Source organism: Mustela putorius, unplaced genomic scaffold, assembly GCF_011764305.1.
Source record: "Mustela putorius furo isolate JIRA1106 unplaced genomic scaffold, ASM1176430v1.1 tig00001419_pilon_pilon_pilon, whole genome shotgun sequence".
NCBI lineage: Eukaryota > Metazoa > Chordata > Mammalia > Carnivora > Mustelidae > Mustela > Mustela putorius.
The window spans coordinates 523,387-550,126 of record NW_025421736.1 but is presented as its reverse complement, the minus strand read 5'-3'; the positions used below and the strand labels follow the sequence as shown (position 1 = coordinate 550,126).

The 26,740-nt window shown below is 66.1% G+C and overlaps 4 protein-coding genes across 12 annotated transcripts in view; 3 read left to right on the top strand and 1 right to left on the bottom strand.

Moving 5' to 3' along the window:
* The first annotated feature begins 1,173 nt into the window (after window positions 1-1,173).
* Window positions 1,174-9,190, top strand: TRABD (TraB domain containing). 2 transcript variants are annotated; one of them, XM_045087592.1, is made up of 10 exons: window positions 1,174-1,285; window positions 5,880-5,947; window positions 6,321-6,399; window positions 6,759-6,925; window positions 7,217-7,357; window positions 7,787-7,897; window positions 7,985-8,124; window positions 8,358-8,530; window positions 8,623-8,734; window positions 8,882-9,190. In XM_045087592.1, the coding sequence occupies exons 2-10, from the start codon at window positions 5,915-5,917 to the stop codon at window positions 9,057-9,059; spliced, it is 1,134 nt and encodes a 377-aa protein (XP_044943527.1). In that variant the 5' UTR covers window positions 1,174-1,285; window positions 5,880-5,914; the 3' UTR covers window positions 9,060-9,190. The 2 variants fall into 2 exon arrangements, with proteins under 2 accessions (XP_044943527.1, XP_044943526.1); XM_045087591.1 differs by lacking the exon at window positions 1,174-1,285 and having other exon boundaries at window positions 8,909-9,190.
* A 149-nt stretch (window positions 9,191-9,339) lies between these two features.
* Window positions 9,340-12,872, top strand: LOC101694386 (angiopoietin-related protein 5). 3 transcript variants are annotated; one of them, XM_004775394.3, is made up of 7 exons: window positions 9,340-10,064; window positions 10,493-10,584; window positions 10,685-10,712; window positions 11,243-11,334; window positions 11,817-11,943; window positions 12,068-12,253; window positions 12,523-12,872. In XM_004775394.3, exons 1-7 carry the CDS (start codon window positions 9,941-9,943, stop codon window positions 12,822-12,824), a joined length of 951 nt encoding a protein of 316 aa, XP_004775451.1. In that variant the 5' UTR covers window positions 9,340-9,940; the 3' UTR covers window positions 12,825-12,872. The 3 variants fall into 3 exon arrangements, with proteins under 3 accessions (XP_004775451.1, XP_044943528.1, XP_044943529.1); XM_045087593.1 differs by having other exon boundaries at window positions 9,922-10,413; XM_045087594.1 differs by adding an exon at window positions 10,792-10,990 and having other exon boundaries at window positions 9,922-10,584.
* A 1,891-nt stretch (window positions 12,873-14,763) lies between these two features.
* SELENOO (selenoprotein O) lies at window positions 14,764-26,484 on the top strand. Of its 2 annotated transcripts, none has more exons than XM_045087589.1 (9): window positions 14,764-15,365; window positions 19,043-19,246; window positions 20,387-20,567; window positions 21,208-21,338; window positions 21,668-21,948; window positions 24,506-24,656; window positions 25,452-25,637; window positions 25,730-25,886; window positions 25,990-26,484. In XM_045087589.1, exons 1-9 carry the CDS (start codon window positions 14,785-14,787, stop codon window positions 26,143-26,145), a joined length of 2,028 nt encoding a protein of 675 aa, XP_044943524.1. In that variant the 5' UTR covers window positions 14,764-14,784; the 3' UTR covers window positions 26,146-26,484. The 2 variants fall into 2 exon arrangements, with proteins under 2 accessions (XP_044943524.1, XP_044943525.1); XM_045087590.1 differs by having other exon boundaries at window positions 25,990-26,136.
* The window catches only part of TUBGCP6 (tubulin gamma complex associated protein 6), a 30,362-nt gene continuing 20,082 nt past the window's right edge, over window positions 16,461-26,740 (bottom strand). For 3 of the 5 annotated variants that reach the window (XM_045087585.1, XM_045087582.1, XM_045087586.1), the window contains one exon: window positions 17,952-26,694. In XM_045087585.1, the coding sequence (XP_044943520.1) occupies window positions 26,603-26,694 (92 nt within the window). In that variant the 3' untranslated portion in view covers window positions 17,952-26,602. Of the gene's footprint in view, window positions 17,855-17,951; window positions 26,695-26,740 lie in introns of those variants that run through there. The other 2 variants (XM_045087584.1, XM_045087583.1) reach the window with 2 other exon arrangements.

Below are 26,740 nucleotides of genomic sequence, written 5' to 3'. Positions count from 1 at the left end.
CTGGTGCATGGTCCCAGCAGGGTCAGGCCAGCCCAGACCCGCAGAGGAGGGGAGGGGCTGGACTGGCCTAACCCCTTACTCCCAGGTAGCTCCAGACTGAAGGGCCGGTGGCCTGCTCCAGGCAGTCCCTGCGGCGGCCCCCATTCAGCCTGGCTTGTCCTATGGCCGGGGGTGGTCACAGGCGTCGGTGGAACTGGCTGGGGGCAGGGGACAGCCGGCAGGGTCGACTTGGCCAGCAGGCAAGCCATCAGCACGCCCCTAGCCGCAGGGTGCCCAGCCCCACGGTGCCCAGCCCCACAGCCACCCTTTGAGGACCGAGGAGGGCCCAGGCGAGGGCAGCAGCGCCCTGGCCCCCTCCAGGGCCCCAGCCGTGGGGGCACATGGCCGGGGGCACTTCACGTGGGGAGGAGAGGGAGGCGGCCTCGGGACACCCCACTGGAGGTGGTCGTGGGCCCTGGGAGTCCCCCTCCCACGCCCCACCGCCCTCTTGGCCAAATGGGGGGGACGAGGGGCGGTTGGGACCCCTCCGCTGGCAGCCGGCCCGTGGCTGCAGGCTCTCCGGGGTCCGCCAGTCCTGAGACTAGCCCCCGAGCACCCCTCCGGGGTTTGGGGTCCAGGTCTCAGCCTGGTCGGCAGCAGGACCACCGGGGCCTGCCCTCCCAGGGGACTGCACCTACCAAGTCGAGGAATGGCCGGGGCGCCGGCGCGCGGGAGTCTCGGCACCCCCGACCCAGGTGGAGCCACGTGGGCGCCCTCCGCACCCCATCCCACTACGGACTGCCCCTTTCGCGGGCGAGTGACACAAAGCGTCTCCGTGGGCGTCGTGGGAACACCTTCCCTTTTGCAGACTGGGAGCCGCGCTCAGAGAATTTAAGAGTGCTTTGCAAGGCCGCCGGGCTGCCTGGCAGGGCCGGGGACTCGAACTCACGGCTCCGCAGTCGCCTCCTTCCTCCTAAAGCCGGAGGCGCCGGGGTGGGGAGGGCTTTCTCGCGCGCGGCCCCCTGGGAAATGTAGTCCGCGGGCACTCGCGCATGGCCCCTGGGAAGTGTAGTCCGCGGGCGCTTGCGCGCGGATCCCTGGGAACTGTAGTCCGGAGGCGCAGACAGAGCGCGCCTACGGAGCCGACAGGCGGCGCGTGGAACTGCACTTCCCAGCATGCCGCGCGCCGCCCGCCCCCGGCCCCTGCCCGTCCGGCCGCTCCGCCCCCGGTCCCGGCCCCGGTCCGCCCCGTCCGGTGGGGCGACTGGCCGCATGGAGGCCGGCTGAGGAGCGCCGCCCCGCCTCGGTACGCTGCGCGGCGCGGGCCCCGGCTGGCGGGCAGGGGTCGGGGTCGGGTCGCGGCCGGGGTCGCGGGCCACCTCGCCCTGGGCCGGGCCCAGTCAGCCCCCAGCGCGGGGTCTGCGGCTGGAAGAGTCCGCCCAGGCCTGTCCGAGGGCGCGCGGGGCCGGGCCGGCGGCCGCTGCAGGGGGCAGGGCGCGGGGAGGGGGCTGGCGGGCTCCGCTGGGGCGGGCCGGGGGCCGCGGCCTCTCCCCCCGGAGACCCCGGGCGCTTCCCGAGCGCCGCCGGCCGCTGCCCTTCCGGCCGGGCGGGCGCGGCTGCGTGCCCCGGGGTGCGGCGGGCTGTCCCGCGGCGCGCGGCCGAACTTCGGGGCCTGCGGCCGCCGCGCTCCGCCTCCAGCCGCCGCGCGCGGGGTCCCCCTCTGTGCCGCCGAGTGCCGCGCGGGCGCGTCCGCGGAAACTCTCCGGGGCGAGGCTGCCGGGGCGTGGGCGTCCCGGGGGCTCGGCTCCGAGGTCGCTGCGCCGCACGAGCGGGCTGGGTGGTTTCCAGGCGGAATCCCGCCGGCTTGCGGTGCCCCGGAGAGGGCGATGTGCGGCCGCCGGGCGCCCCGCCCCCCGGGCAGGCTCCGCGCTCTCTGCGTCTCCGGCCCCTTTCGCCCCTGCTCGTCCCCTCGCAGTACGGCTGGAGGGGATCCTTGACCCGGGACCACGGGTCAGTCTCGCAGAACGGCGCTGGGGCCGTGGTGTCGGAGGCTACCAGGAGAGGGCCTGGCAGGGTGGGTGGGCAGACCCTACACAGCGCCCTGCCGTGGTGGTCCGTGCGGGGGCCCAGCCCTGGGCGGTGGCCAGGCTCCAGGAGGGTCAGCCGGGCGTGCTGGGAAAGGAGCCGTGCAGGCCTGCGGCGCACATACAAGTTGGCATATGTCCTCCGTCTCAGTCCCAAACTTTGCCGCGCCTCCATAAAGCGGGCGCTGTGGTCCCAGGGGGCTCTCCGGCGGCCAGGGGTGCCCCGACTTAAGAAGTGGAGGCAGAGGAGAGGTCAGGGCTTTGGCCACATCCTGCTGTCTCCCAGCGGCACATTCATTCCTGCAGCCCACCGGTCTCTGGTTTGGGACCTTTGACTTTCTGAGCAAGCCTAGTGGGTTGATGGGGAGATACAGGCTTTTCCGGGGGCCCCATTTGGTGCTGGGCGGGTGTTGGCCACACCGAGAAGGAGTCTGGGACCTGGGAGGCACTGTGTGGCCTTCCAGTTTTAAGAGGGGCAGAGAAGGGTGTCTCAGCCTGCCACAACAAACCCCAAAGCTGGGGCTTCAGTAGCGGACTCTTTCACAGCTCTGGAGGCTGGGAGTCCGGGGGCGAGGTGCTGGGCTTGGTCGCCGGTGAGGACGTTTTCTTCCTGGCTTGCGGATGGCTGTCTTCTCGCTGTGTTCTCACACGGCCAGATCTCATGAGGGCCCTAATATCATCATGGGGCCCCATCTCTAAACGCCATCACCTGGGGATGAGGGCTTCAGTATATGAACGTTGGGGGCGCAGTTCAGTGCAGAGCAGTGGGACCCAGGAGAGGGTCGGCGGCTGCCTGGGGCCGGCAGGAGCCCGCCGTCCGCCACTCCACCGAACCGTCTGATACACTGAGACGGACGCCTGGACGCCCGGCCAAACATTTTCAGATGCTAATAATGTCATCCAATGCAGAACAGCTTAACGTGCTGCTCTGATTGCTGTTCCAGGGCTGTGCCCCCCCGGTGGGTCCCTCGTGCGTGTGGGGCTCTTCCTGTAGGTCCCTTTCCTGGAGTACTGGACAAGATGGGGCCTCCTGGGGCTTTTGGGAACTCCCACCACTTTGGAGTTTGTTTTCCTGGAAGCTTGTGGGTGATTCTGCTGCTGTCACCTGTGTGCAGGATGACGATTTCCAGAGCCAGGTCACGGTGTGTCCCTCTACAGATGAGGAGACAGCCTAGGAGGACCCGTGTTCCATCGTCCCCTGAAACCAGACTGCTGGTTCTTTTAGTGCCCCGTGGGGCTTGCTCCTCCCCACCCAGGAGGAAGCCTACAGAGGTCCACGGTCAGCAGCTGAAGTGAAATCTGCATCGTGGCGCGTGTCTTTAGCTGGGAGCAGACAGATGGGGCGGCTGGGTGACGGCTCCGACCACCTCCATCCTAGAGGCAGGACCTCAGAGTCCCAGCAGGCTGGAGGGTCCTCACTGGGGCCAGGCCACACCAAGTGGCTGGCCTGAGATCTGGCCAAACCCAGGCCATCCCCTGCAGCACGGCTGAGGCATCCGGCCACCGGACGTCTCCGTGGGCCGTCCTGCTTGGCAGCGGCAGCTGGTCAGGGGGTGGTGAGTAGCAGCCGGATCTGGCAAAAGGCTCTTTCCTGCTTTGTGCCAGGTTCCGTGGTGGCTGGGCCATGGCCCAGGAGCAGAGCTGCCCTCTGGGGTATGGATTTGGAAGGGGGCACAGGTGTCTCCCCTCGAGGGTGTCACCGCAGCACGCAGTGGTGGGACTGGTGGGACCTGTGGATCCAGAGAGTGTGGCAGGAGACCAGGAGGCGTGTGTGCTCCCTGGCGGCCACTGGTGGGTGCAGGGCCATGGGGGCTGGACTCAGGGCTAGGGGGTGGGGGCCTTGCTTCCCTCCTGGCAGCTGGGGAGGGCTCGGGCCCCAGCCATCAATCTTTAAATTGTGTATTTGGGAGTGGAGGGGACGTTAACAACCCCCTGAAATGATACCCTGCGAGGGTGTTGCCGGGGACCCTGCCTCTGAAGTCGAGAGAAACCAGAGAATTGGAAAGTGAGTGGATGTGGCCATCGGGGACAGAGGCTTCTCGGAATCGGACTCTTGGTGCTGAGGGGGGCCCCGGTGGCCTTCCTGCCTGACCAGTTCCGGCTCCCAGTGCTGGGTCGCGGCTGCCGCAAGGGGAACAGCTCGGAGGGACCCGCGTGTTGGCACTGTGGTGCACGGGTCAGCCCCCGGCTCAAGGCCTGGGGGCTTGTCCGCCCTCCCCCACCCCCCTCAGGAGGCGGGACCCACGCCCAGAAAGGCCTGTCCCGCTGCCCGCTCGGGCCTCCTCCTGGGCTTCAGAGGGCGGGTCGGGCCGGAGCTCCGGAGGCGCGCGGGAGGCGGTGCCCCAGACCCGCCCCCACCGCACCCGCCAGAGGGACAGCGAGGACGTGGTGGCCTCCCCTATGCTGGCTGTTCCGGGAGCCTCCCTGCGGCGCACAGGATGTTTTCTTAAGTTTGCTCGGTACCTTGGCGGCCTCGTGCTGCCGGGAAGTAGGAACTGTTTGCTTATTGCGTAGAGCCGGGCTGCGGGCCCTCCTGGGCCGGCTGCCGAGCCTGGGGAGGGGCAGGCCCAGCTTCCCGCGGCTCCGCCCCGCCCTCTGCCTCGGGCCCTGCTTCCTGTTGGCACTTGCACGGGCACCTGGCCTGGGTGGGGAGCTCTGATCTGTAAAGTGGGAAGAGGGGGCTTTGGGGGTCCTGGACGGGAGGTGCTCAGGGAAGAGTGCTCGGAGGGGGGCCTTCCTCCCCGCCCCCCCCCAGCTGCCCTTCTCTGCTGACCTGCCTCCCGCCCGGGCCTGGCTGCCTCCGCTGGCCCTGAGCCAGGTTCTCTTTCTGACCCTTGCTGTGACTGTATTTCTTTCAGGAACCTGGCCGTCCTCAGGTCAGGTCCAGGGCCTGTCCCAGTGTCCCTGGACACCAGATCAGGGGTTTGCTCAAATCGGAGGGAGCCCCACCCTGTCACTGAGCTGCTTGCGCAGGTGGCAGGTCCCTCCCACTGGCTGCCCAGGAGGAAAGGGCTGGGGGGAGCTGGGAGATGCTGGCGGTGGTGGCCGCGGGACAGAGCCCTGTCTGTGCTCCCCACAGCTGTGCGATCGCAGTGGGGGGCGGGGGAGGACCTGACGCAGGTTCTTACTCTGCCATGGGCCTGCCTTCCTCTCACGAGATGCCGAGAGGCAGGGCCGGACAGTGGGAGCACCGCACAGCCCCCCAGGTCTGCGGCGCTCGGGCGGGTACGCGTCCCAGGGCCCCGGTCCTTCCGTCCACTAGTGTCCATGTGACGGAGGCCGACTCTGGAGCCAAACACGACAGCACGCCAGGCTTTCGGCAAGTTGGAGTGGCTTCTTGACCGGACCGGCGGCAGCCACGTGCCACACTTCCCCAGGGGCGCCTCCCCGAGCGTGCCCGCCACCCGTGCACTCAGACCCGGCCTTGAGCTTGCCCGCAGCGTCTTGGGGAAGTGGGGCTGAAGCCTGCGTGGCCGGTGTGGCCGTCTCCCGGGGTGTCCAGAACCCCGCGGCCTGACACAGGCCTCAGGCCCCGGATCCCCTTGGCCCAGGAGGTCCGGGTGGGCCGTCGTCTGTGGCAGTTGTGTGTCCCTGGTGACACAGAGGACCCCCAGTTCACTGGCCAGGGCAGTCCCGGCGTCTCTGCCCCTGTGCTCAGCCGGCGGGACCCCGGACCCGCACAGCCGGAGGGAGACGGGTGTCAGACTGACCGGGAGGCAGAGGCTGCAATCCCACCTACGGTTCTTTCGAAACAGACTGAGCCCCGTGCGCAGCCCTGGGGTTCTGGGTGCGAACGTGCTTCCTCTGTCTCCTCAGGCTTCGCTCGACGGTGCAGGAGCCACTCCCCAACCATGGAGGGGGAGGAGAAGCAGCCACCCCAGGAGGTCAGAGCCCTGGGCCAGACGTGGTGGCGGGGGTGGGGGGTGGGGGTTCCTGTACAACCTCGGGCTCAGGGTCCAGCCAGTTGCTCGATGGAGGGTGGGCGCCCCCCGCAGCGTGGCAGCCTGGATCACTGGCTGCTTCTGTGCGTGTGGGTTCCCGGGGTGTTTCTGGTCAGCCAAGGGCGAGCTTGGGCCAGGGAGCCTAGGGCGGGCTGCGTACAAGGCCGTTATCACAGAGAGATGTGAGTGCTGGGGCGTGGGCTGCTCACAGAGCAGCGGCACAAGTCCTTGGTGGGCCCCTGGGGACACGTGCCCTGAGCCCAGGCCAGCCCCCGGGAGGGTGGGCCTGACTCAAACATTCCCCTTCCCTCTGCAGGCTGACACGGAACCTGTTGTGACAGTGGGGGCTTCAGAGGTGGTGCCCAGGGTGCTTTCTGGAGAATCCCAGAACCTGTGTGCGTGCTCCCTGAGATCATTCTGGGCGGGGGGGGGCGGTGCGGGGCAGCTCCCTGGCCAGAAGGGGCTCAGCCTGGGTGACCTGAGTCTGGCGGATAGTGGCCTGGGCCAGCCCCGGGCTGGGGGTCTCTGAGGGGCTCTGGAGTACAGGCAGGGTCTTTGGAGCCCCATCAGGAGACCCTTCACTGGGGTGGGGGGCTCCGTGCTTCGAGATGCCGTGGACGCTTGGGCGGCTGGGGCTCCCCCTCGGGGACGTGTGCCCCTGTATGTATCTGGGCCCCGCGCGCGGCCCAGCCCTGAGAACGGGGTGCCCTGGCCGCCGGGGTGCCGCGCCGCAGCTGACGCGCTGTCCTTGTAGCCGACGCGGACGCTCTGACCCTCCTCCTGGAGATGAAGCTGAGGCGGCGGCGAGAGCGACCCAGCCTGCCGCGCACGGTGACCGAGCTGGTGGCTGAGGACGGGAGCAGGGTGTACGTGGTGGGCACGGCCCACTTCAGCGACGACAGCAGGAAGGACGTGGTGAAGGTGAGGCCGGCACGCCGGGCTGGTCTCGGCCGAGCGTCCCCGTCCCGGGAGCCACCACGCCTCCTGCGTGACACGCGCGCCCCCAGAGAGGGGATTGCGGAGACCGCGGAGCCCGCGTGGCCTCGTGGGCTTTTCTGTTCAGCAACGCGAGGACCTGTTGTGTCGCTTTCCTCAGTCATTTAAAGAAGCGTGTCGTCGGCACGGCAGCCGAGGTGGCCTACGCCTGCGGGGCCAGGGTTGGGGTCCGTGCTGGGCCCGGGGCACCGGGCTGAGCTGGCTCGTCCCTTGCAGACCATCCGGGAAGTGCAGCCTGACGTGGTGGTCGTGGAGCTCTGCCAGTACCGCGTGTCCATGCTGAAGATGGACGAGGGCGCGCTGCTCCGCGAGGCCAAGGAGATCAGCCTGGAGAAGCTGCAGCAGGCCGTGAGGCAGGTGCGGTGTCGGGGGGCCCGGGCTGGGCGCCCTCCCCAGGTGGCCGGGCTACCCGCTCTGCCCGCCCGCGAGCACACGGCCTTCCAGTCCGTGCAGAGGCGCCCGGGGGACTTGGCCTGGGGCGGGAGAGGGGCGCGCCTGTATTGGGTTTCAGACTAGGGAGGTGGGGCGGGGGAGCTCCAACCCCCCCACCGGGAAGAGCCGGACAGGGAACCCCGGGAGCTTGGCAAAGGGGAAGGGGTGGTCTCGGGGTGCTGGCTGGCCTCCCCCCCCCCGTACATCTCCCACAGGGACATGTGCCCCTCGGAGGGACACGGACAGAGGAGCTGGGGTCTGGGTCGGAGGGGCAGGAGGGCCCTCCCCTCGCGGCTGGGGAAACCTGTGCTCTGTGCCCGTGTGGCCGCTGAACACCGGCCCCCTCCCCTGCAGAACGGGGTCATGTCTGGGCTCATGCAGATGCTGCTGCTGAAAGTGTCCGCCCACATCACCGAGCAGCTGGGCATGGCTCCTGGCGGCGAGTTCAGGGAGGCCTTCAAGGAGGTAGGCCTGGGGTCAGCCGGGAGGAGGGGTGCCCGGGAGCTGCCCGGGGCTCAGGCGTCCCCAGCCAACACGTCGCCTCGGCCCCAGGCCAGCAAGGTGCCTTTCTGCAAGTTCCACCTGGGCGACCGGCCCATCCCCGTCACCTTCAAGAGGGCCATCGCGGCGCTGTCCTTCTGGCAGAAGGTGAAGCTGGCCTGGGGCCTGTGCTTCCTGTCAGACCCCATCAGGTAGGCCCCGGCCTCCCGCGGCCTCCCGCGGCGGCCCCACCCAGGAGGACGGCCCGGCCCGCTGGGCCAGGAGCTAAGCCTCCTCAAACAAGGCCTTCCTGCCCGCCCTTCCGCCGGGAGCCCCGACACAAAGGGCGCGGAGGTCCCTGCCCTGGGTCAACAGCGCTGGCCGGGCCAGCCTCCTGCGGGCCGCCGCGTCCGCGCGAGGCCGGCAGCGCTCCCTCTGCCCGCAGCAAGGACGACGTGGAGCGCTGCAAGCGGAAGGACCTGCTGGAGCAGATGATGGCCGAGATGGTCGGCGAGTTCCCCGACCTGCACCGCACCATCGTCTCGGAGCGCGACGTCTACCTGACCTACATGCTGCGGCAGGCGGCCCGGCGCCTCGAGCTGCCGCGCGCCTCCGACGGTGACCGCCGCGGCCGCGGGCCGGGGCGGGGCTCGGTGGGCCCCGGTGTCGCCGCGCGGGGGCCCAGGGCTGACGTGTCCGTTCCCCCACAGCGGAGCCCAGGAAGTGCGTCCCGTCCGTGGTGGTGGGCGTCGTGGGCATGGGCCACGTCCCGGGCATCGAGAAGAACTGGACCACGGACCTCAACATCCAGGAGATCATGACGTGAGTGTCGCCCGCGAGCGCGGAGTCCCGCGGGGGAGGGCGGCGGCCGGGCGGGGGTCGGGGGGCGGGGGGGGGAGGGGGGGGTGGGGGGGGCGCGTGCACGCCCCCCACCCCCGAGCCCGGCCCAGCCCGCCCTCCCTTCCCCAGCGTCCCCCCGCCGTCCATCTCCGGCAGAGTGTCCCGGCTGGCCGTGAAGGCCGCCTTCGTGGGCCTGCTGGGCTACGGCCTCTACTGGATGGGGCGCCGCGCCACCAGCCTGGTCCTGTCGCTGCCTGTCGCTCAGTACTGTCTGCAGAGGGTGTCCTCAGCCCGGCCGCACAAATAGGAGGGACCAGCACGGCAGGGGACCACCCCCCCATCTCCCCCAGGAGCTCTGGGTGCCACCCCCCGTGGGGGTCCAGGCCCAGCCACCCCTGCCCTCCCCCAACCCGCCCAAATAAAGAATTATTTAACTGCTCTGAGCTCAGGCTTCCCAGCAGCCCCTCCCCCACCCCATCCCTGGCCCCTGCAGGGCCCCCTCACGGGGCTCTCGGGGCGTCAGGACCAGCTGGCGTGGGAGGGGCCGAGGTGGGCACGGCCAGTCCTCCCCTACCTCACTGTGCCTTCTCCTGGGCTGGCCGCAGGAGCCCCGGCCCAGGCACACCCGGCGGAGGGGTCTGGGCCGTCGGGCTCCAGGCCGGCATGTCTGGGAAGGGCCGGAGCCGCTCCGTGGTGGTTCCGGGGAGCGTCCCTCCCTGCGGGGCAGCCGGGCCGATCTTGGTCCCACGGACATGCACCGTGGCCTGTGGAGATTGTGTTTTTGGCTTTTAAAAATGTCTGAAGTTTTTTTTACTCAGGTAATTTTAACTTAAAATGAACTGAAGCAAACGTCAGGAAATAACGAGCCTTAAATCTGATCTGGACAAAGAAGATGTCTTGGTTGGGGGTCGGGGTGGGGGTGCCGGTGAGCCTGGGGAAGGGTCGGTCAGCCCCTGGCTGGGGGGCATCCTGGGCTGCGGCCCCTGGGCCTGAGTCTCCCCCCCCACCCGCCCAGGCACAGAGGACCACACCTGCTTCTCGTGCCGCACCCTCAGTGGGCAGAGGGTGCAGGTCCCCCAGAGCCCAGTAGTTGGCACACACGCTGGCAGGTGCCCGCCACCATTCTGCGGCCCCGCACGGGGCGCCCACCCCAGGCATCTGCAGTGTGTGTCGTCGCTGCTCCTGGTCATGTCTGTGACGCATCTGTGTGGCCCGCCTGGGGCCCGGGGCCCTGCTCCATTGTGTTTGTGTCCGACAAAATCAGGTGAAACCCACGGCCGTGAGCTGGGCTGGACCGTGTTCTTCCTGTCACGTACGTGCGTGTACACGTTCCTCAGAAACTGAAATAAAGTCTAATTTTGGAAGCTCCTGTTCGGTGGAATGTGTGGAAACGGGACTCGGGGGGGTAGGGGAGGAGGTGGCCCGGGCCGCTGGCACTGCCTTGGGGCCTGGAGGACTTCCGGCCACTGCCTGCCTCTCACAGAAGATCCTATTCCCGGGCCCAGTGAGGACACCCGCCAAGGGGAAGTGTGCTCAGAGGGGCAGCCCGGCCCTCGCGTCCCTGTCCACACCCCTGGGATCCCCGCCCCTGGGAGGGCAGGTCCCCAGCACCTGTCAAAAGGTGCTGGGGACCCGTGGCTCAGATCTGTCCCGAAAGAACAGTGAGCACCACAGGGGGCGTGCGGGGAGGCTGGTCGGGCCGTGGGCTGGGCTCCGCACCCACCATGTCTGTACCCCCAGGAAGCATGGCCGCCTGCCCTGTGCTGGGTCTCGCTGCTCTGCTCTGCCTCTCCGCGCCTCAGGCCAGCTCCGTGGTGCAGTATCGGCGGCCGGTAAGGGTGGCCGTCGGGCCAGTGGCTCTTGTGAGTCCGACATGGGCTGGGCCTCCCAGAACTACTGAGCCTGCCTCTTACCAGGATCCTCTCTCCACAGGTGCACGTGGTGCTTCTGGAACCCCAAGGTCTGGCTGCGTGGGGTGGCGGAGGGAGGGGCTGGCCGGGTGGGCCTGAGACAGACAGCCTCTCACCTGTCGCGCACAGGTCCCCACCTGGCAGGTCTCACTGCCCAGGAGGGCCCAGCGGGGTCCCTGCCCAGAGCAGCCTGAGGGGAGAGTGGGCAAGGATGTGGCCCCACTGTATACCCTCCTAATGCGGGCTGGGCTTGGGGTGGCGCTCGGCCCGCTGCCAGGCCAGGAGGACGAAGGTGGGGAAGCCAAGACTGACCTTGCGAGGGCAACAGGTGAGGGCGTGTCCGGGGCGGCGGGAAGAATGGAGGGTCTGGCCACGGGCCGCCGGCCGGCCAAATTCCAAAGAGGCCTGGGTGGGTACGGCCCAAGGTGAGGGGACTGGCTGCCCACCTGCCAGGAACAAGGTTGTGAGTCGTCTGGCAGACTCTCGCAGGGCGTCTGCAGGAGGACAGTTCTGGTTCCAGGCACCGAGAGAGCATGGCCCCTTCCCAGGCCCTGAGCCTTCCGGGCCCTCTCTCCTGCAGGGAGGGACTGCTCTCACATCTGGCTGCAGAGACCCCGCGCCCCGAGCGGTGTGTACACCGTCCGGCCAGAAGGAGCCAGCACCCCCTTCGAGGTGAGCACCCCACAGCGAGGGCCCAGGGGGTGTTGTGTGTGTCACCTGGACCAAGACAAGAGATGGCACTGTCCACCTAGCTGGGGAAGGGCCAGCCAGGCCAGGTGCCGCTGGTGGAGTCCGTCCTCAGACCCCCCCCGGGCACAGAGATGTTCACGGACGTTGTGTTACAGTCAGGAAAGGCTGGGAGAAACCTAGGCTTCCACCGTGAGGGTCTGAACAAAGAGAGGGCCCAGGAGACAACGCCGAGTGAAGAAACAAAGACACAGAGCAGGGCGCAGTGACGTCGAACTGGGCAGCTTCCTGGGGCCCAGGCCCTTACTGCCAAGCTTCATCCCCTTTCTGAGAAAGTGAATTTAATGGGATACAAGTTTACTGATACTGACAAGTAGAAAAACAACGTTTCAGTTTTCAAATACAGTGTTTAAGGGAGCGTGGACAGGAGAGGGGCAGTGCCTGCCACGGGCCGGCCCTTTTCCCAGGTTCTCTGTGACATGCGCCCGGACGGTGGCTGGACAGTGATTCAGAGCCGAGACCAGGGCCAGGGGACGCCTCTGGACTTCGAGAGGTGCTGGCAGGAGTACAAACAGGGCTTCGGAGACCTGAGAGGTAGGACGGTGCTGCCCAGCGGCCCAGGGGTGTAGCCCTCCAGGCCTTGACCCCCACTGGGGACACAGGGCAGAGACGGAGGAGGCCGGGGTGGCCCGTCACACAGCAGCCTCTGCCTCTGCAGGTGACCACTGGCTGGGGCTGGACCACATCTCTAGCCTGACCTCCCAGCCAGGCCTGCGCTCCGAGCTGCGCGTGGATCTCCTGGACGCAGACAACCATACGCTGCAGGCCCACTACGATGACTTCCGCGTGGGCAGGGAGGAACAGTTTTACCCGCTGACCCTCGGCCGGTACTCGGGGAATGCAGGTGAGTGCTGGGAGATAAGGCACCCTTGTGCCTGCTTTGCCCTCTGGGCTCTCCAGCCTGTGGGGAGGGGGACTCTTGCAGCAGGCCAGAGGAGGGAAGGGAGTGTGGGCCCCTGGAGCCCCCGTTTTCCAGCAACATCTGCCAGCCTCTGTGCTCTGGGAAGGGCGGCTGCTTCCCGAGCACCTGCCCTCGGGTCCCAGATGGCCAGACAGCGAGTGGGGGGCCTTGGGGTCAGTTGGCCCGCCACCCACACTGCCACAACACTGCAGGGGACGCGTTCCGGGGCTTGGGCCACACGGACAACCAGGAGGGCTGTGGCTTCAGCACGCTGGACCGTGACCATGACCGCTGCTCACCTTGCGTGGACGGCGCCCAGACCTTCACCAGCTGCAGCCATGATCGCTCAGGCGCTGGATGGTGGTACAGCACCTGCGGCCGTGCTGACCTCAACGGGCTGTGGCCGGAGCAGGCCGGGGCCGCCTCAGGCATGCGCTGGGCCGCTGGTGACCACCAGCCCGCCCTGCGCGCCAGCGTGCTGCGCGTGCACACCACTGCTTCTGGCAAGGTCTAGGCCTCCCGCCAGTCCGCGTCCGAGCCTCATTAAATGTTTAAGCCTGGCTGTCCTTGCGGTCTTCCTTGGGGTCGGGACTGGGGAGGGGCCAAGCTCTGTTCTGGCCCAGCCTGGCTGCTCAGACCCTGCTCACCCGGATGTCTGTCCATCCAGGACAGGCCTAGGGAAATCCAGGCGGCCGTGCAGCCCAACATTTAGGCCAGAAGCCAGGTCACCACATCTGAGAAGGCACTACCCCTTGGTGCTGGTTCCTCCTGGAACCCTTGGCACCCACCAGAGCCACCGCTGGCTATGACCTCTGTGGGGGCAGCCAGCAAGACGCAGAACCTAGTACTCTTGAGCGTTCAAGAACCCGATCCCACCAGACTCCAAGGTCTGGGTAAGACAGTGGAGTGAGGGGGCACGGAGATGTGTCAGAAGGGCCTGGGACCTGGGGAAGTTAGGGGGGGCAGTGACAGTAGGCTCAGGCCAGGTCCTCTACGCAGTTAGGAAGAAGACTGGGAACAGGGTTCTCTGCCAACAGGCCAAGTGAAGGCCCCGGTGAGCATCAGTGGGGAGAGAAAGTCGGGCTGCAGGAGGAGACCCTGGGGCTCTGAGCACCTGTTGGGACCTAACCACATTGTCCCCCACAGAGAAGGTAGTGTCCTTGACCATCTCAGGGATGACGACTCTGAGCTGGAGGGGCTGAGGGGTTCCCCAGTGGCACAACTGGCAGGGCCAAAGATGGTTCACATGAGCTCTGGGAGGCCCACGTTTTGGTCCCAGAAGAAAGTTCCACAGGTGGCTCCTGGAACTTAAGGGTAGAATCCAGCCAGGAGGGAGCTTGAGCCTTTGTCCAGGGTCCCCTACATAGCTCCTGGTCTTGGGTTCTATTATGGGGCTAGGTGGGGGAGAGGGGGTGGGAAGCCCTTCCAAGGACCTCCATCCGGGGTTCTTTTCCAGCCTGAGTATCGGAGGTCTTTGTTCTGCAACAGGCCTCCTGGCTTCTCTGGGGCAGACGCTTGGAGGCCAGACTTGGCTCTCCCCAGCCTCCCGGACAGTATGTGGGGAGCTTCTCTCGGCCAGGCACTGTTCTGGAAGAGCTGGCCCCAGATCACGCCGACTGCGTGCCCTCCTGGCGCCCGGCGAGGAGACCGGCACGGAAAAAACCGGAACACGAGGGCGTGAGCTCGTGTCGGGGGTGCTCCGAGGGGAAAGTCAAGTTCCCGCGGGCACTTCGGGAGGCACGCGGGCGGCACCGAAGCCAGGACGCAGGAGCAGTCCTGCTCCGAGCAGAGGCAGAGCAGGGGCAAAGGGGCTCCCGCACCGGGGAGGAGCCCGGCCCGGCCCGGCCCGGCCCGAGCGCCACCGGGTCTCAGGCGTGGCTTCGCCCTGGGGCTCTTCGCGGCCCGTCCCCAGGGACACGGGCCCTCCACCCGGGCTGAAGACCCCTCCTTCCCTTCTGCCTCGCTGCCCGGCGCAGCCGAGGACAATCGGAGACAGGCCCTGGCACAGCGCGGGGCCGGAGCTGACCCTGGCCTCCGCCCGGGGTCGAGGGGCACCCCTGGTGGTCGACCCGGCACGTCTCTCAACACGGGTCAGCCCGCTCGGAGCTCGGAGCCCCGACTGTCCGGCCTTTCCCGGGCCGGACCTCCAGGGACCTCCAGGGACCCGCTGGCTCGTCACGCAGGCCCGGCCTCCCCCGCTCCCCGAGCGGCTCCAACGCTGCGCCACAGGCCCGCGGAGGCGGACGGGTCGCGGGCGGCCAAGTCCTCCTTCCCCCCGCCCCGGCCGCCGCGGCACCGCCCCTAAGGAGCGCACCGCCCCTAAGACGCACGCCGCAGCCAATCAGAGTCAGGCTTTCGCGGGCGCGGCCCGCGCAGGCGCACCAGCGGACACCTCCGCCGGCGATTGGACGACCAGGCACGCCCGCCGGGCTTCCGGTCGGGGCAAAAGGGCTTCCGCCGCAGCGGCGCCGCGGATGGCCGCGCTGGGGGCCGCGCTGAGGGCCTCGCTCGCGGCCGCCCGTGCCCGGTCGGCGCCGCTGGGCCACCGCCCGCCGCACGCGCCCTGCTCCGCGTCGGCCGCCGCCCGCGGCGCTGCCATGGAGCCGGCGCCCCGCTGGCTGGCGGGGCTGCGCTTCGACAACCGCGCCCTGCGCGCGCTGCCCGTGGAGACGCCGCCGGCCGGGCCCGAGGGCGCCCCGTCCTCGCCGCGGCCGGTGCCCGGGGCCTGCTTCAGCCGCGTGCGGCCCGCGCCGCTGCGCCAGCCGCGCCTCGTGGCGCTGTCGGAGCCCGCGCTGGCGCTGCTGGGCCTGGGCGCGCCGCCCGCCGACGCCGCCGCCCGCGAGGCGCGCGAGGCCGAGGCCGCGCTCTTCTTCAGCGGCAACGCGCTGCTGCCGGGCGCCGAGCCCGCCGCGCACTGCTACTGCGGCCACCAGTTCGGCCAGTTCGCGGGGCAGCTGGGCGACGGCGCCGCCATGTACCTGGGCGAGGTGTGCACGGCCGCGGGCGAGCGCTGGGAGCTGCAGCTCAAGGGCGCGGGCCCCACGCCCTTCTCCAGGTGGGCGCGCGCGGGGGCGCGGCGGGGGCGCGCGGGGGCGCGCGGGGGCGCGGGGCGTGCTCAGGCCACGCTGGTCCTCCCTGCTGCCGGGCCAGGTGGAACTGGAGGTTTGGTCTGGGGACAGACACTGCGGGGCGGAGGGGGCGTCCCAGGGCCCCGGCGGAGGGAAGGGCTTGTGCAGAGACCCGGAGGCCACAGGAGAGGACAGAAGGGGGACTGGGGCTGCCGAGCCTGCGCCCCCGCTGCAGGACTGGTGCCAGGTGCCCTTGGCCCCTCTGGCCGGCCCGGGGAGGGGACCTGCTGGCCCCGGTCCCGCAGCTCCAGCCCCTGCTGTGTCCTGGTCCCGAAATCGACACAAGGACTTTGGAGTCCGTTCTGCCTGTGACCCCGGGTTCGCCGCCTGCCGGGCGCAGCCAGCCTTGCCTGGGGAGGCAGGGCCGTTTCTCAGCAGCCCCGCGGACAGCCCAGGCTTGCTCTCCAGCATAGCTGCTGTGCGTCCACCCAGAGTCGCCGTGTGTGGCCGGTGCCCTGCACAGGGACCCGAACCCCTCAGATCCAAGCCCCCGTGGACGCTCTCCCAGACACAGGCTTCTGAGCACTTGCAGGCCAGGGACCTGGGTCGAGGTCCCCACGCCTGGCCTGGCAGCTCTTAGACCGGTCCTGCCGCTCACGTACCAGACGGCGCTGGCAGCCCGTTCTGCTCTGTCCACTCCGCGCTTGGTGCCTTCAGTCCGTATTTGCTAAATACTTGTTGAATGGCTGAAAAGCCCCACCTAAGCTGTTTTCTGTGCGGAGAAGTCCTGAGGGGGAGTGTGCTGGCCGGTCCCTGTGGCCTCCCCCGACCCCCCCCCCCCCCGGGATCTGAACGCATCCCACGCCCCCTGCCTGCGCCGCGGCAGCTCCATCTCGGACCCCAGAATGACTCATCCCTCCTCCTCACCTTCCTGTCCCTGGAGGTCTCCGGAGGTCAGCCTCACGCCCCTGCCACCACCCAGACAGCCTGCGCGGAGCTGTCCGCACCGGCGAGTGAGGCGAGGGTTCCTGCCCCTCCAAACGCCGCCTTCGGGCCTGCTCACTCTTCGAGCATCGTCAGACTTCGTGTGTTCAGTTTGGTCATTTATTTTTGCCGGCTACTACGACGTGCTCAGGAGAGGAACCCTCTGGACATCTCTTGTATTTGAAGACTTGAGTGTTTGCAAGTCCATGTTTTAGACTTGAGGTCTGCTAGAGGGGTCACTTCATGCCTGGAGGCTAACGTCCCGAGTGGCTGTGTGTGGCTTCAGGCCAGCCCTTTGGGTACCTAGATGTGGACTTTGGGGGGTGGGCGGGTGACGTCCTGCCTGCTGTGGGGTTGGGATTTGGGGAGATGCCTCTCCTGGCGGGTACAGAAGAGCTTGTCCTCTGCTGGGCCCATCCCACAGCTCGGCTGGCAAGACACGGGCGTGCAGGAGAAGGAAGTGCTGTCGCGTGTCGTGCTGGCCCTGTGGGTACAGAGAGGCCCTTTATCCTTGCTGTGTAATTGTCCAGTTCTGGCTTTTGCTTTGGGAACCCTGCCTTGGGCAAGAAGACAGGCTGCTGATTTTCAGGACCGTTTTTACCACATTCCAGATTAAACTACGCAGTGCGGGCTTCCTGCCGAGCATGAGGTCCAGCCGGGTGAGAGTCGTTCCCAGGCCAGGGAGGGGAGGGCTGACATTTGAGGACAGGTCTCTGTCCCAGTTCCCCACACGGACTAGAAGGAGGTGAGTGGGGTGCACTTGTCGCTCTGGCCAGAGGCTGCCGCAGTGAGCCTTGCGTGACTGCCAGGCCTGGTCTCCAGAGGTGTCACTCACACTGCGACGAGACGCAACAGCAGGCATTTGTGAGAACTGCAGCTGCTTAAAAGCTCGCAGCGGACGCCTGAACGGACGCCGTACCCCACGCCCACGAAGGAGAAGACCCTGTCTTGTCAGGATGTCAGCCCTTCCCAGTTTGACTACGGATTCAGTATGATCCCAGTCAGGGCGCCCAGGGCCTCGGTGGGGGAGCGTCTGCCTTCGGCTCAGGTCATGATCCCAGGGTCCTGGGATCGAGCCCCGTGTTGGGCTCCCTGCTTCTCCCTCTCTCACTCTCCCTGCTTATGTTCCTCGCTCTTCTCTCAAATGAATAAAATCTTTTAAAAAAGTACAATTCCGATCAAAATTTCAGCGGTTATTTTGTAGATACTAATGATGGGATTCTAAAGTTGAAACGGAGAGGCGCGTGCTGAAGGACAGCAGAGTCGGAGCACAGACACTGCCCGACTCCAGGCTTGACTGTAAAACTGGAGTAACCAAGAAGGCGCAGAGCTGGCGGGGGCACAGGCCATGGAACAACAGACAGACCCCCCGTAAATGCTGTCACTTAGGACACAGGAACAAAGGCGGTACAAAGACCATCGTCCGAAGAGTTGGTGCTGAAGCAGCTGGATGTGTACACACCAAAAATGTACCAGACACGGACCTCAGACCCTGAAAAATTGAAAAATTAACTCAAAAGGGATCATAGACCTAAACATAAGATGCAGAACTATAAAACCAGAAGATAAACTAGAAAACCCAGAGGACGTTGTTTGGACATGATTTTTTATTCTTTTTTTAAGACTTCATTTATTTGAGAAAGAGAGTGAGAAACAGCATGGCGTGGGGGAGAGACGGGGGAGAAGCAGGCTCCCCACTGAGCCAGGAGCCCGATGCAGGGCTGGGTCCCAGGACCCTGGGATCATGACCTGAGCCGAAGGCAGATGCTCGACCAAGTGGGCCACCCAGGCACCCTGGGACATGATTTTTTTGGCACAACATTGAAGGCGAGATCCACAAAAAAAAAAGTCACGGTTAAGCTGGACCCCAGTGAAGTTAAAACTTTTGCAACTGACAGTATCAAGAGAACAAAGAGAAAATATTTGTAGAAGACATGCCTGATAAAGGACTGTTACTCTAAGTAGACAAAGAACTCTTAAAACTCGGGACGCCTGAGGGGCTCAGTTGGTTAAGCAACTGCCTTTGGCCCAGGTCATGATCCCTGGGCTCTGGGCCCTGCATGGGGCTTCCTGCTCAGTGGGAGGCTCCTTCTCCCCGCTCTGCTATTCCGTCTGCCTGTACTCTCTTCCTCTGCCAAGTATGTACTTGACACAGATCACAAGTAGGCAGAGAGGCAGGCAGAGAGAGGGGGAAGCAGGCTCCCCACAGGGCAGAGAGCCCGACACAGGGCTCGATCCCAGGACCCTGGGATCATCACCTGAGCTGAAGGCAGAGGCTTTAACCCACTGAGCCACCCAGGCGCCCCTAAATAAAAAATCTAAAAAACAAAAAAAACGAGTTTTCAAGTCCTGGAAAGGGCTGCCTGAGATCCTTCGCCCCTAACTGTAAGAGACTAAAGTAACGAAAGCAGACTTGCACACGTACCAGTGAGCGTGCAACACGCCCGCCTGGCTAGGTCCTGGGCAAGAGGCCTCAGGCGGCCCCCGCTGCCCTTGGCATTAATCTGGCTCCGCGGGCTAGGCCCCGGCTGCCGGATCAGGGGCCGTGGTCGGGGCCTCTCGGTATCGGGAGCCATCGGACCTGGAGATCTTTGTCGATGACGGCCGAGCCCGCCGCTTGCTGCTGGAGCCTGGGCGTGGCCCGGACAGCTGCCTGACCGCCGTGGCTGTGTGATTTCAGACAGGCCGACGGCCGCAAGGTCCTGCGGTCGAGCATCCGCGAGTTCCTGTGCAGCGAAGCTATGTTCCACCTGGGCATCCCCACCACACGGGCCGGGGCCTGCGTCACGTCCCAGTCCGTGGTCGCCCGAGACGTGTTCTACGATGGCAATCCTAAGTACGAGAAGTGCACGGTCGTGCTGCGGATAGCTTCCACTTTCCTGAGGTAATACTGCTGCCCTCCGCGGGCGGCCGCACCTTGCTTGTCAGGTGGCCTCGGCGCGCAGGCCGGCGCCGGCAGTGGACGTGCGCGGAGCCCATCCCCCGCTGGGCTCCTGCTGCGGGGGAGGCGGGGTGCAAAGGCACCGGGCGTTTCCTGGGTCGGGAGCCCTGTCCTGCGTGTGGATGGCTGCTCGGGCCCCCGTTGCCCCCAGGAGAGAGGAGGTGGCAGAGAGGCGGCCCGTGTCCCTGGAGCACCAGTGAAGGGGATGGTCTCAGGCCGGCAAAAGAGGGGCCGCCCAGACGCAGGGCTCTGGGACCCAGAAGGACACGGAAGTCACCCAGAAAGTGGCCTTGTTGGTGTCAGGAGCCACGCCTGCTGTGCCCCATCCGCGGGGCCGTGCTTGCTCACACCCCCGTCCTCAGCCACGGTCCCTGCTCCTCCTCCCTGATGTCACCGTGCCACCTGGCCTCCCCCGGTTCTGACCACTGGAACCCACGGCTGTCGGCAAACGGCTGTGACGTCTTCTGGTCCCCCTCCGGCGGAGCTGGACAGACCCCGTGTGCTGGGGGCCATTCCTGCAGTGCATGAGCCTGAGCGCCTGGCTTTGTCTTTTGTCCTCCGTGGCCTAGAAGAGCCTGGGTGGTCGTCCGCCTCCCCCCAGGAGACCAGGGCCACCTCCCTGAGGGGCGCTCCCGGCAGTCTGACCAGTGAGTGGGCGGAGGTGGCGAGCGCTGCGGGGCCAACCCCGTGCCCGCCAACGGTCATGGTGGTCGTTCAAGCCAGAAGTGTCTCCGGACACTGCCTCCGTCCCCTGCGTGACACGAGCACTCGGTTGTAGAGCTGACCCCGCTTGGGACTGGTAGGACGCCAGTCACCGACGCTGTCCTTGGGGTAGGGGGACGAGCGCAGAGCCCTGCTGGTCCCGAGCCGGTCGTGCCTCCCTGGGCCTCCCGCAGAGGCACACATGGTGTTGGCCAAAAGCAGAATGCGTGTGTCACTCAAAGACGAGTTGTGCTTTTCTTGGTTTTGTTTTAATCTGGGTGTTCTTCCTGGCCTTGGCCACAAGGCGTAGCGGCAGGCTTCTATCCCAGGAGGCTGGATGGAGCCGTGCTGAACCCGGTACAAACGCGGGTCTTCCTCCAGGTTCGGATCCTTTGAGATTTTTAAGTCCGCAGATGAGCACACAGGGCGCGAGGGCCCCAGCGTGGGGAGAAACGACATCCGAGCGCAAATGCTCGACTATGTGATCAGCTCATTTTATCCCGAGATCCAGGCGGCGCACGCCGAGGACCGCGCTCAGAGGAACGCCGCCTTCTTCCGGGAGGTACGGGTGGCCGCGCACCGGCATCCCGCCTGCTGGTGCGACTCGGTCTGCCTGGCGGATGGACAGAGGTTCTCTCTTGATGTCCCTGCCCTTCTGAGTCCCTCCCCTGTCCCAAAGCCTGTCACCTTTCGTGAGCGTTGAGCAGGACTGACTTCTTGGGAATGCTGCCTGGAGGGTCGGGGTTCTTGGACACACCCAAGGATCACTGTCTCCGTGGCACTGGAGGTGCTGTGTGCCCCCGCCAGGCCCAGCAGGAAAACGGGGTGGGGGAGGACCCCGCTGCGGGGGAGCCTGGGTGCTGGTGGGACTCACAGACAGTCCCAGTGGGGCCCCGGGTGTAGCAGCCTGGACCCAGCGCAGGTTTTGCTGGCTCGGTTTGCACCCGGTTATCCTCCCGGGCCAGAGTGGTGGGGATGGTCAAGGCTTCCGGGTGTTTTTGGTTTCATGGATAAAAGCCCAAATTAGTATATGAAAGAGACAGACGGGGTAAGTGGAAATAAGAGCCCACACGTGTGCTTTTCCCTCTCAGGGCTGAGTGTGCACCCGGAGGGCAGAGCCATGGGAGGAGTCTTCGGCCGCAGAGCTGTCCTTGGGGAGGGGGGGGCAGGGCAGGGGGCACCGTGCATCGGTCCTGTTTCAGGTGACCCGCCGCACGGCCCGGATGGTGGCAGAGTGGCAGTGTGTGGGTTTCTGCCACGGCGTGCTCAACACGGACAACATGAGCATCGTGGGGCTCACCATCGACTACGGGCCCTTTGGCTTCCTGGACAGGTGAGCCGAAAGGCCACTGGGGGTGGCCTGCAGGTGCGGGGCTGCTGTTCTCCCTGTTCTGTTTGGAAATGCTGGGTCAGCTCTTCCCAGCGGCAGAAATCCCCTGGAAGGTTCCGAGACTGGAAATGGCCCCGGGGGGGCCCGAGCAGGAGGAGGCGGTGAGCAGGCGGAGGCCGTGCCGCTCTGCTGCTGACTGGGCGGGCGGGCGTCTGTGGCTGCGGCATCTGGACCTGAGCCGCGGGCCAGCAGCCCAGTGGGGCAGGGCGGCAGTGGCCCCGCAGAAGAGGCCTGCCTCACCCCCTCGGTGGTCCCCTTGTCCCTTGTGGCAGGTATGACCCCAACCACGTGTGCAATGCCTCGGACAACACCGGGCGCTACGCGTACAGCAAGCAGCCCGAGGTCTGCAAGTGGAACCTGCAGAAGCTGGCAGAGGCGCTGGAGCCCGAGCTGCCCCGCGAGCAGGGGGAGGCCATCCTGGCCGAGGAGTTCGACACCGAGTTCCGCTGCCACTACCTGCAGAAGATGCGCAGGAAGCTGGGCCTGGTGTGCACGGAGCTGCCCGACGACGAGGCGCTGGTGGCCAGGCTCCTGGAGACCATGCACCTGACTGGTGAGTGGGGGCCGGTGCCTCGGCGTCGGTCAGTGAACTAGACACAGCGCAGAACCGACTGTTTCAACCCTGCGGTGTGGGGTTTGGGGACAGCAGGCCCGTTCACCCCGCTGGGCACCCACTGCCCCCGCCCGTCTCCCCACCAGACACCCCGTCCTCATTCCCCCGCTTCCGCGCCCCTGGCAGCCCCGTTCCGGCGTCTGTCTCTGAATCGGACTCCGTGCGGGGCCCTCAGTGATACGGGCCCACGCAGGGTCTGTCCCGTGACAGCGCCGAGGACAGCGTCCCCGGGGTCCCCGATGGTGTGGTGGGTGTCGGCCTTCTGGGCCTCTCAGGGCTGAGGGAAAGCCCGCGGTGTGGACGGACCACACGTCACTCCTCCGTCATCGCTGCTGCACGTGGGTTGTCTTCCCCTTGGCCTGTGTGGGTAACAGCACCACGAGACAGATGCACGGACGGACATCCCTTTGAGTCCCTGCCCTCGGTTCTCCCAGCACCGCGCGAGCAGAAGCGTCCACGTGTGCGTCCCTCCAGCCCTCGGGAGCGCTCTGCCTTCCTCCCCAAACGGTGGTTTTACGAAATTGAGGACGTGTCCTTCTGTCGTCCGTTTGTTTTTCCCACTGTGCGCGGGCTGAGAGGAGCCCATGTCCTGTCTTCGGGTGAACCGTCACGGCGGAGCGCGGCAGCGTGCCCAGCAGGCGCTGATGTCTCGCGCTTCTGGAGGCTGGAGGGCGGAGGTCGGGCTGCTGTGTGGTCGGGCTGCCCTGAGGGCCTCCTTCCGCCCTCGCCCGCCCGGGTGCTGGTCTGCGTGGTCTCTGCTCTGGTGTCCGGGCGACGCTGCTCTCGTGAGTTAGGAAATGTTCCCTCCTGTTCAGAAGCTTGGGAAGAACTGGTGATCATGCCCCACGTCCAGCAGAACTCAGCGGTGAGGCCTCTGGTCCTGCCGTTGTCTTTGCTGGGAGGTTCTGATTGCCCAGTGTCCTCGCTTGTCTCAAGACTTCCCGGATTTTGTGTCTCCTGAGTCCGTTTGGGTAGATGGCGTTTCCAGGGCCTTGGCCGGAGTCGCCCAGACTCTCCGCAGTCACGGCCACACTCCCATTTCTGATCTCAGTTACTTGCCCATAACCAAAAATGTCTACCTTCTCGATCTTTTCAAAGAATCAACAACTCTAGGTTTCAGTGACTTTTGCTGCTTTTTTGTTGTTTTGTTTAACTCTGCTGTACCCTGTTCCCTTCCTGTCGGCCAGCCTTCCTCTGCGTGTTCCCTTTCTAGTGCCTTACGGCTACGGTTAAGTTACTGGTTGAGGCTTTTTTCCCTTTGAGAGGAACTGACCTGGACCAGTGTCAGGGTCATGAAACCATGGATTCCCATCACCACACGGCTGTGCTCTTGCGTTGTCGGTGATCAGCACCGTTAAGTCCTGTCCGACCACTGCTTCCGTGGCGACCTTCAGTATTTGCTTCCAGTCTCCTGCCCCTACGTATTTTCTGATTTCCCTTGTGATTTCTTCTTGGAGCCCCTGGTTCATCTTCACACTCTCTGGGAAATCTCTGGTTCGCCTTCCCTGAGTTCTGTCTTCATCCCGTCGTGCTTGGAGAAGATGCCGGTCTCTTGAAGCAGGCGGACTTGCTTTATGGCCGAACACGCAGTCTGTCCTCAGGAAGACAGGCGTCTGTCTGTCCGATGGAGTGGCCTGACCGCGTCCGCGGTCCTTGTCGGTCTGCCCTGCAGACCTCCCATCCGTTCTCCAGAGCGGGCCAGGGAAGCCTCTGGCTCCAGGGAACCGTTCCGTTTTGCCTTCCGTTCCACAAGTGCTCGGTTTGTAGGGCTCCAGCCGGGACACCTCGGTGAACGGGCTGTCCGTCAGCACAGGACGCCCTCGTCATCCGCGGGCCTCGTGCCGACAGCAGCGGGCCGGCCCCGCTCTGCAGCCTACGGTCTGCCTGCGCTTTCTCCTGTCCCTTCCCTTTAGACCGGACAAGCTGAAAGTTCTTTGCTTTAGTTCAAGCTGCCAGGCTCCTTCGGCAGCGAATCCACCTCAAGTCCTTGCTGATGGGGACCTGGGGCGCCATCTCTGTCTCGCCATTTTCCCGCTTGTTTTCTCCGCTCCGGCTTCGTGTCCAGCTTCGTGTCTGCACCGTCTGGTCCCCTCTCGTTGCCTTTTGTGTCTGTCTCCAGGATGCTCTCCCGGGTTGACAGTGATTGTGTTTGGAGGTGGGTCCTTGGCCTGGCTTGTTAGTGCTGCTGTACGTTGAGCCTGTGTGTTTGGACGTGTCAGGGGCTTGTCCTTGACGCTCTGTCACACCAAGCAGGCAGTGAGGATGGTGACCACAGCGGGGGTGGCCAGAGGCGGACCTTGGTGCCATATTTACCTGATTCATGGATAAGGGAACCAGGGCTTAGAGTGACTTGCCAGGGTCACAGTGGTGGCCAGGCTGGGTGGCAGTTAGGTTTGGGGGTTGCTGAGGCGGAGACTAGAGGGAAGGTCAGGAGCCCGTGGGCCTGGCGAGCGTCCACACTTGGTGTGACAGCACCCTGAGCAGTGGCGTGTTCCAGGGGCCGACTTCACAAATACCTTCTACTTGCTGAGCTCCTTCCCAGTGGGGCCGGAGCCCCTGGGCCTGCCTGCGTTCCTGGCCGCGCTCACCGCACAGTGCGCCTCCTTAGAGGAGCTGAAGCTCGCCTTCCGACCCCAGATGGATCCCCGGTGGGTACCCACGTCTCACTTTCTTGGAATTTGCTTCCAGAAGGAGACGACTGTTTAGAGCAGAGCGCGCTGGGGCACCCGGGAGGGGGGTCAGGCCCCCACGTCGGCAGCTCAGCCCACCGGTCAGAGAGAAGGACAGCAGTGCTGCCACCACTGGGGCAGGCCAGTGGCACAGGCCAGGGAGCAGCTTCCCAGAATGGCTCTTTCGTCTGCCCAGGAAGAGCCCCGGGGCCCCCGGGTCACAGCCAGACCAGGCTTTTCTGCGCCCTCTCCCACCGGGAAAAGCAAATGGTGCCCGAGCCCGCACTCACGAAGACGCGGGAAGCGCGGTCTCTGGGTTTTGACAAACAAGCCAGCAGCCCGTGTGGGAGAGAATTTAGTGCAGCGGCGCAGGGGGACAGGCTAGCAGGACCGGGGAAGGGGAATTGGTGCTGCCCCGCCCCGCCGCCCTTCTGCGAGTGCGCTGTGGAGAAGTGGACAGCAGTGACCTGCCCCCCCCAGCGGTAAGTAGGTGCCCCATGCACCCCAGGGGCCTGCAAGTCAGCCTGCAGCACTTCCTCTCGGGGCACCCATGTCCCGAGACCTGCAAGGGCCGCTGGAGAGTGGGGGTGGATGGCTGCCTCACCCCGTGGGGCCGGGGTCACCCCCCGGGGCAGTCAGCAGCGGCCCCGCGGAGCTGCTAAAGCCACCACCACCTCCCCTGGGCCCCGATGGCCATCTTCCAGGTGCCCAGTGGCCCCGGGACTCCGCCTGCGGCAGGGGCGGGGCCAGGCCTCACGCTGCCCCTCTGCGCAGGCAGCTCTCCATGATGCTGGTGCTGGCACAGTCCAACCCTCAGCTGTTCGCGCTCATGGGCACGCGGGCGAGCGTCACGGAGGAGCTGGAGCGCGTGGAGCAGCAGTCGCGGCTGCAGCAGCTGAGCCCGGCGCAGCTGCTGAGCAAGAACAGGGCCCACTGGACCGACTGGCTCCAGGAGTACGGGTGAGGCCGTGGGGGCCGGGCGCCAGCGACTCCCGTGCAGGGAACCAGGGTGGGGGGGGATCCACTGGAAAGATGAACCCGGATGATTCCAGAGCCCGGCTGGAGAAGGACAGGGAGGGCATGGGCGACCAGGACGCCTGGCAGGCCGAGCGCACGCGCATCATGCACGCCAACAACCCCAAGTACGTCCTGCGGAACTACATCGCCCAGAATGCCATCGAGGCCGCTGAGAACGGGGACTTCTCAGAGGCAAGCGCACACCCGGCCCTCCTCCGTGCTTGGGTCCTGCTGCAGGCGGCGGTCCAGGGAGCGAGGGCTAGTCTCTAAAACGCCTCTCCTCGTTCCTCTCCAGGTGCGGCGGGTGCTGAAGCTTCTGGAAACCCCGTACCACAGGGACGGGGAGCCCACCGAGGCTCTGGGAGCCACCGGGGCAGACAGTGGGGGGAACTCGTACAGCAGCAAGCCCCCACTGTGGGCGGCCGAACTGTGTGTGACGTGATCCTCGTAATAGCCTCGGAGGCCTCCACACGTGGAGTCCCGAGGCCCCGAGTCCTACCGAGTCCTTGAGGCGGCGCACACCCCATGGGCACCCCAGCCCGTCTCTCCATGACGGCCGAGACGTCCAGTCAGGACCTGACCCGTCTCCGTCTGACGCAGACTCAGCAGCCCAGCCCGCGCTCAGGGCGCTCCCTGTGCAGGGACAGGAGGGAAGCGGCCCGGCGGGGGAGGGGTGGAGCAGCCCCAGCCCACCTCCCTGGCCTTGGGCCACCCAACCGCAGGCCACGGCGTGGCTTCTGCCTACTGGGGAGACACGGCCCCCAAATAAACCAGCAGCTTCCGTGGCGCATCTCTCGGTGGCTCTGCCCCTGACCCGGCAGCCTGGGAAAAAGAGGTGCTGGGTGGGGGGGCGGGGAGGCGGGGTCTGGGGAGTATGGGGGGGCTGGAGCACACCTGTGTCGGCAGCCTCAGGCGTCCTGATAGTAGTTGTTGAAGTTGATGCGCAGCAGGAAGTCCTCCAGGTGCGGCTGGTAGCCTCGGTTCACCAGCTTGGTCACCACTGGGGGGACCAGGAGCAGCTCAGCCAGGCCCATGTACAGGCTCCT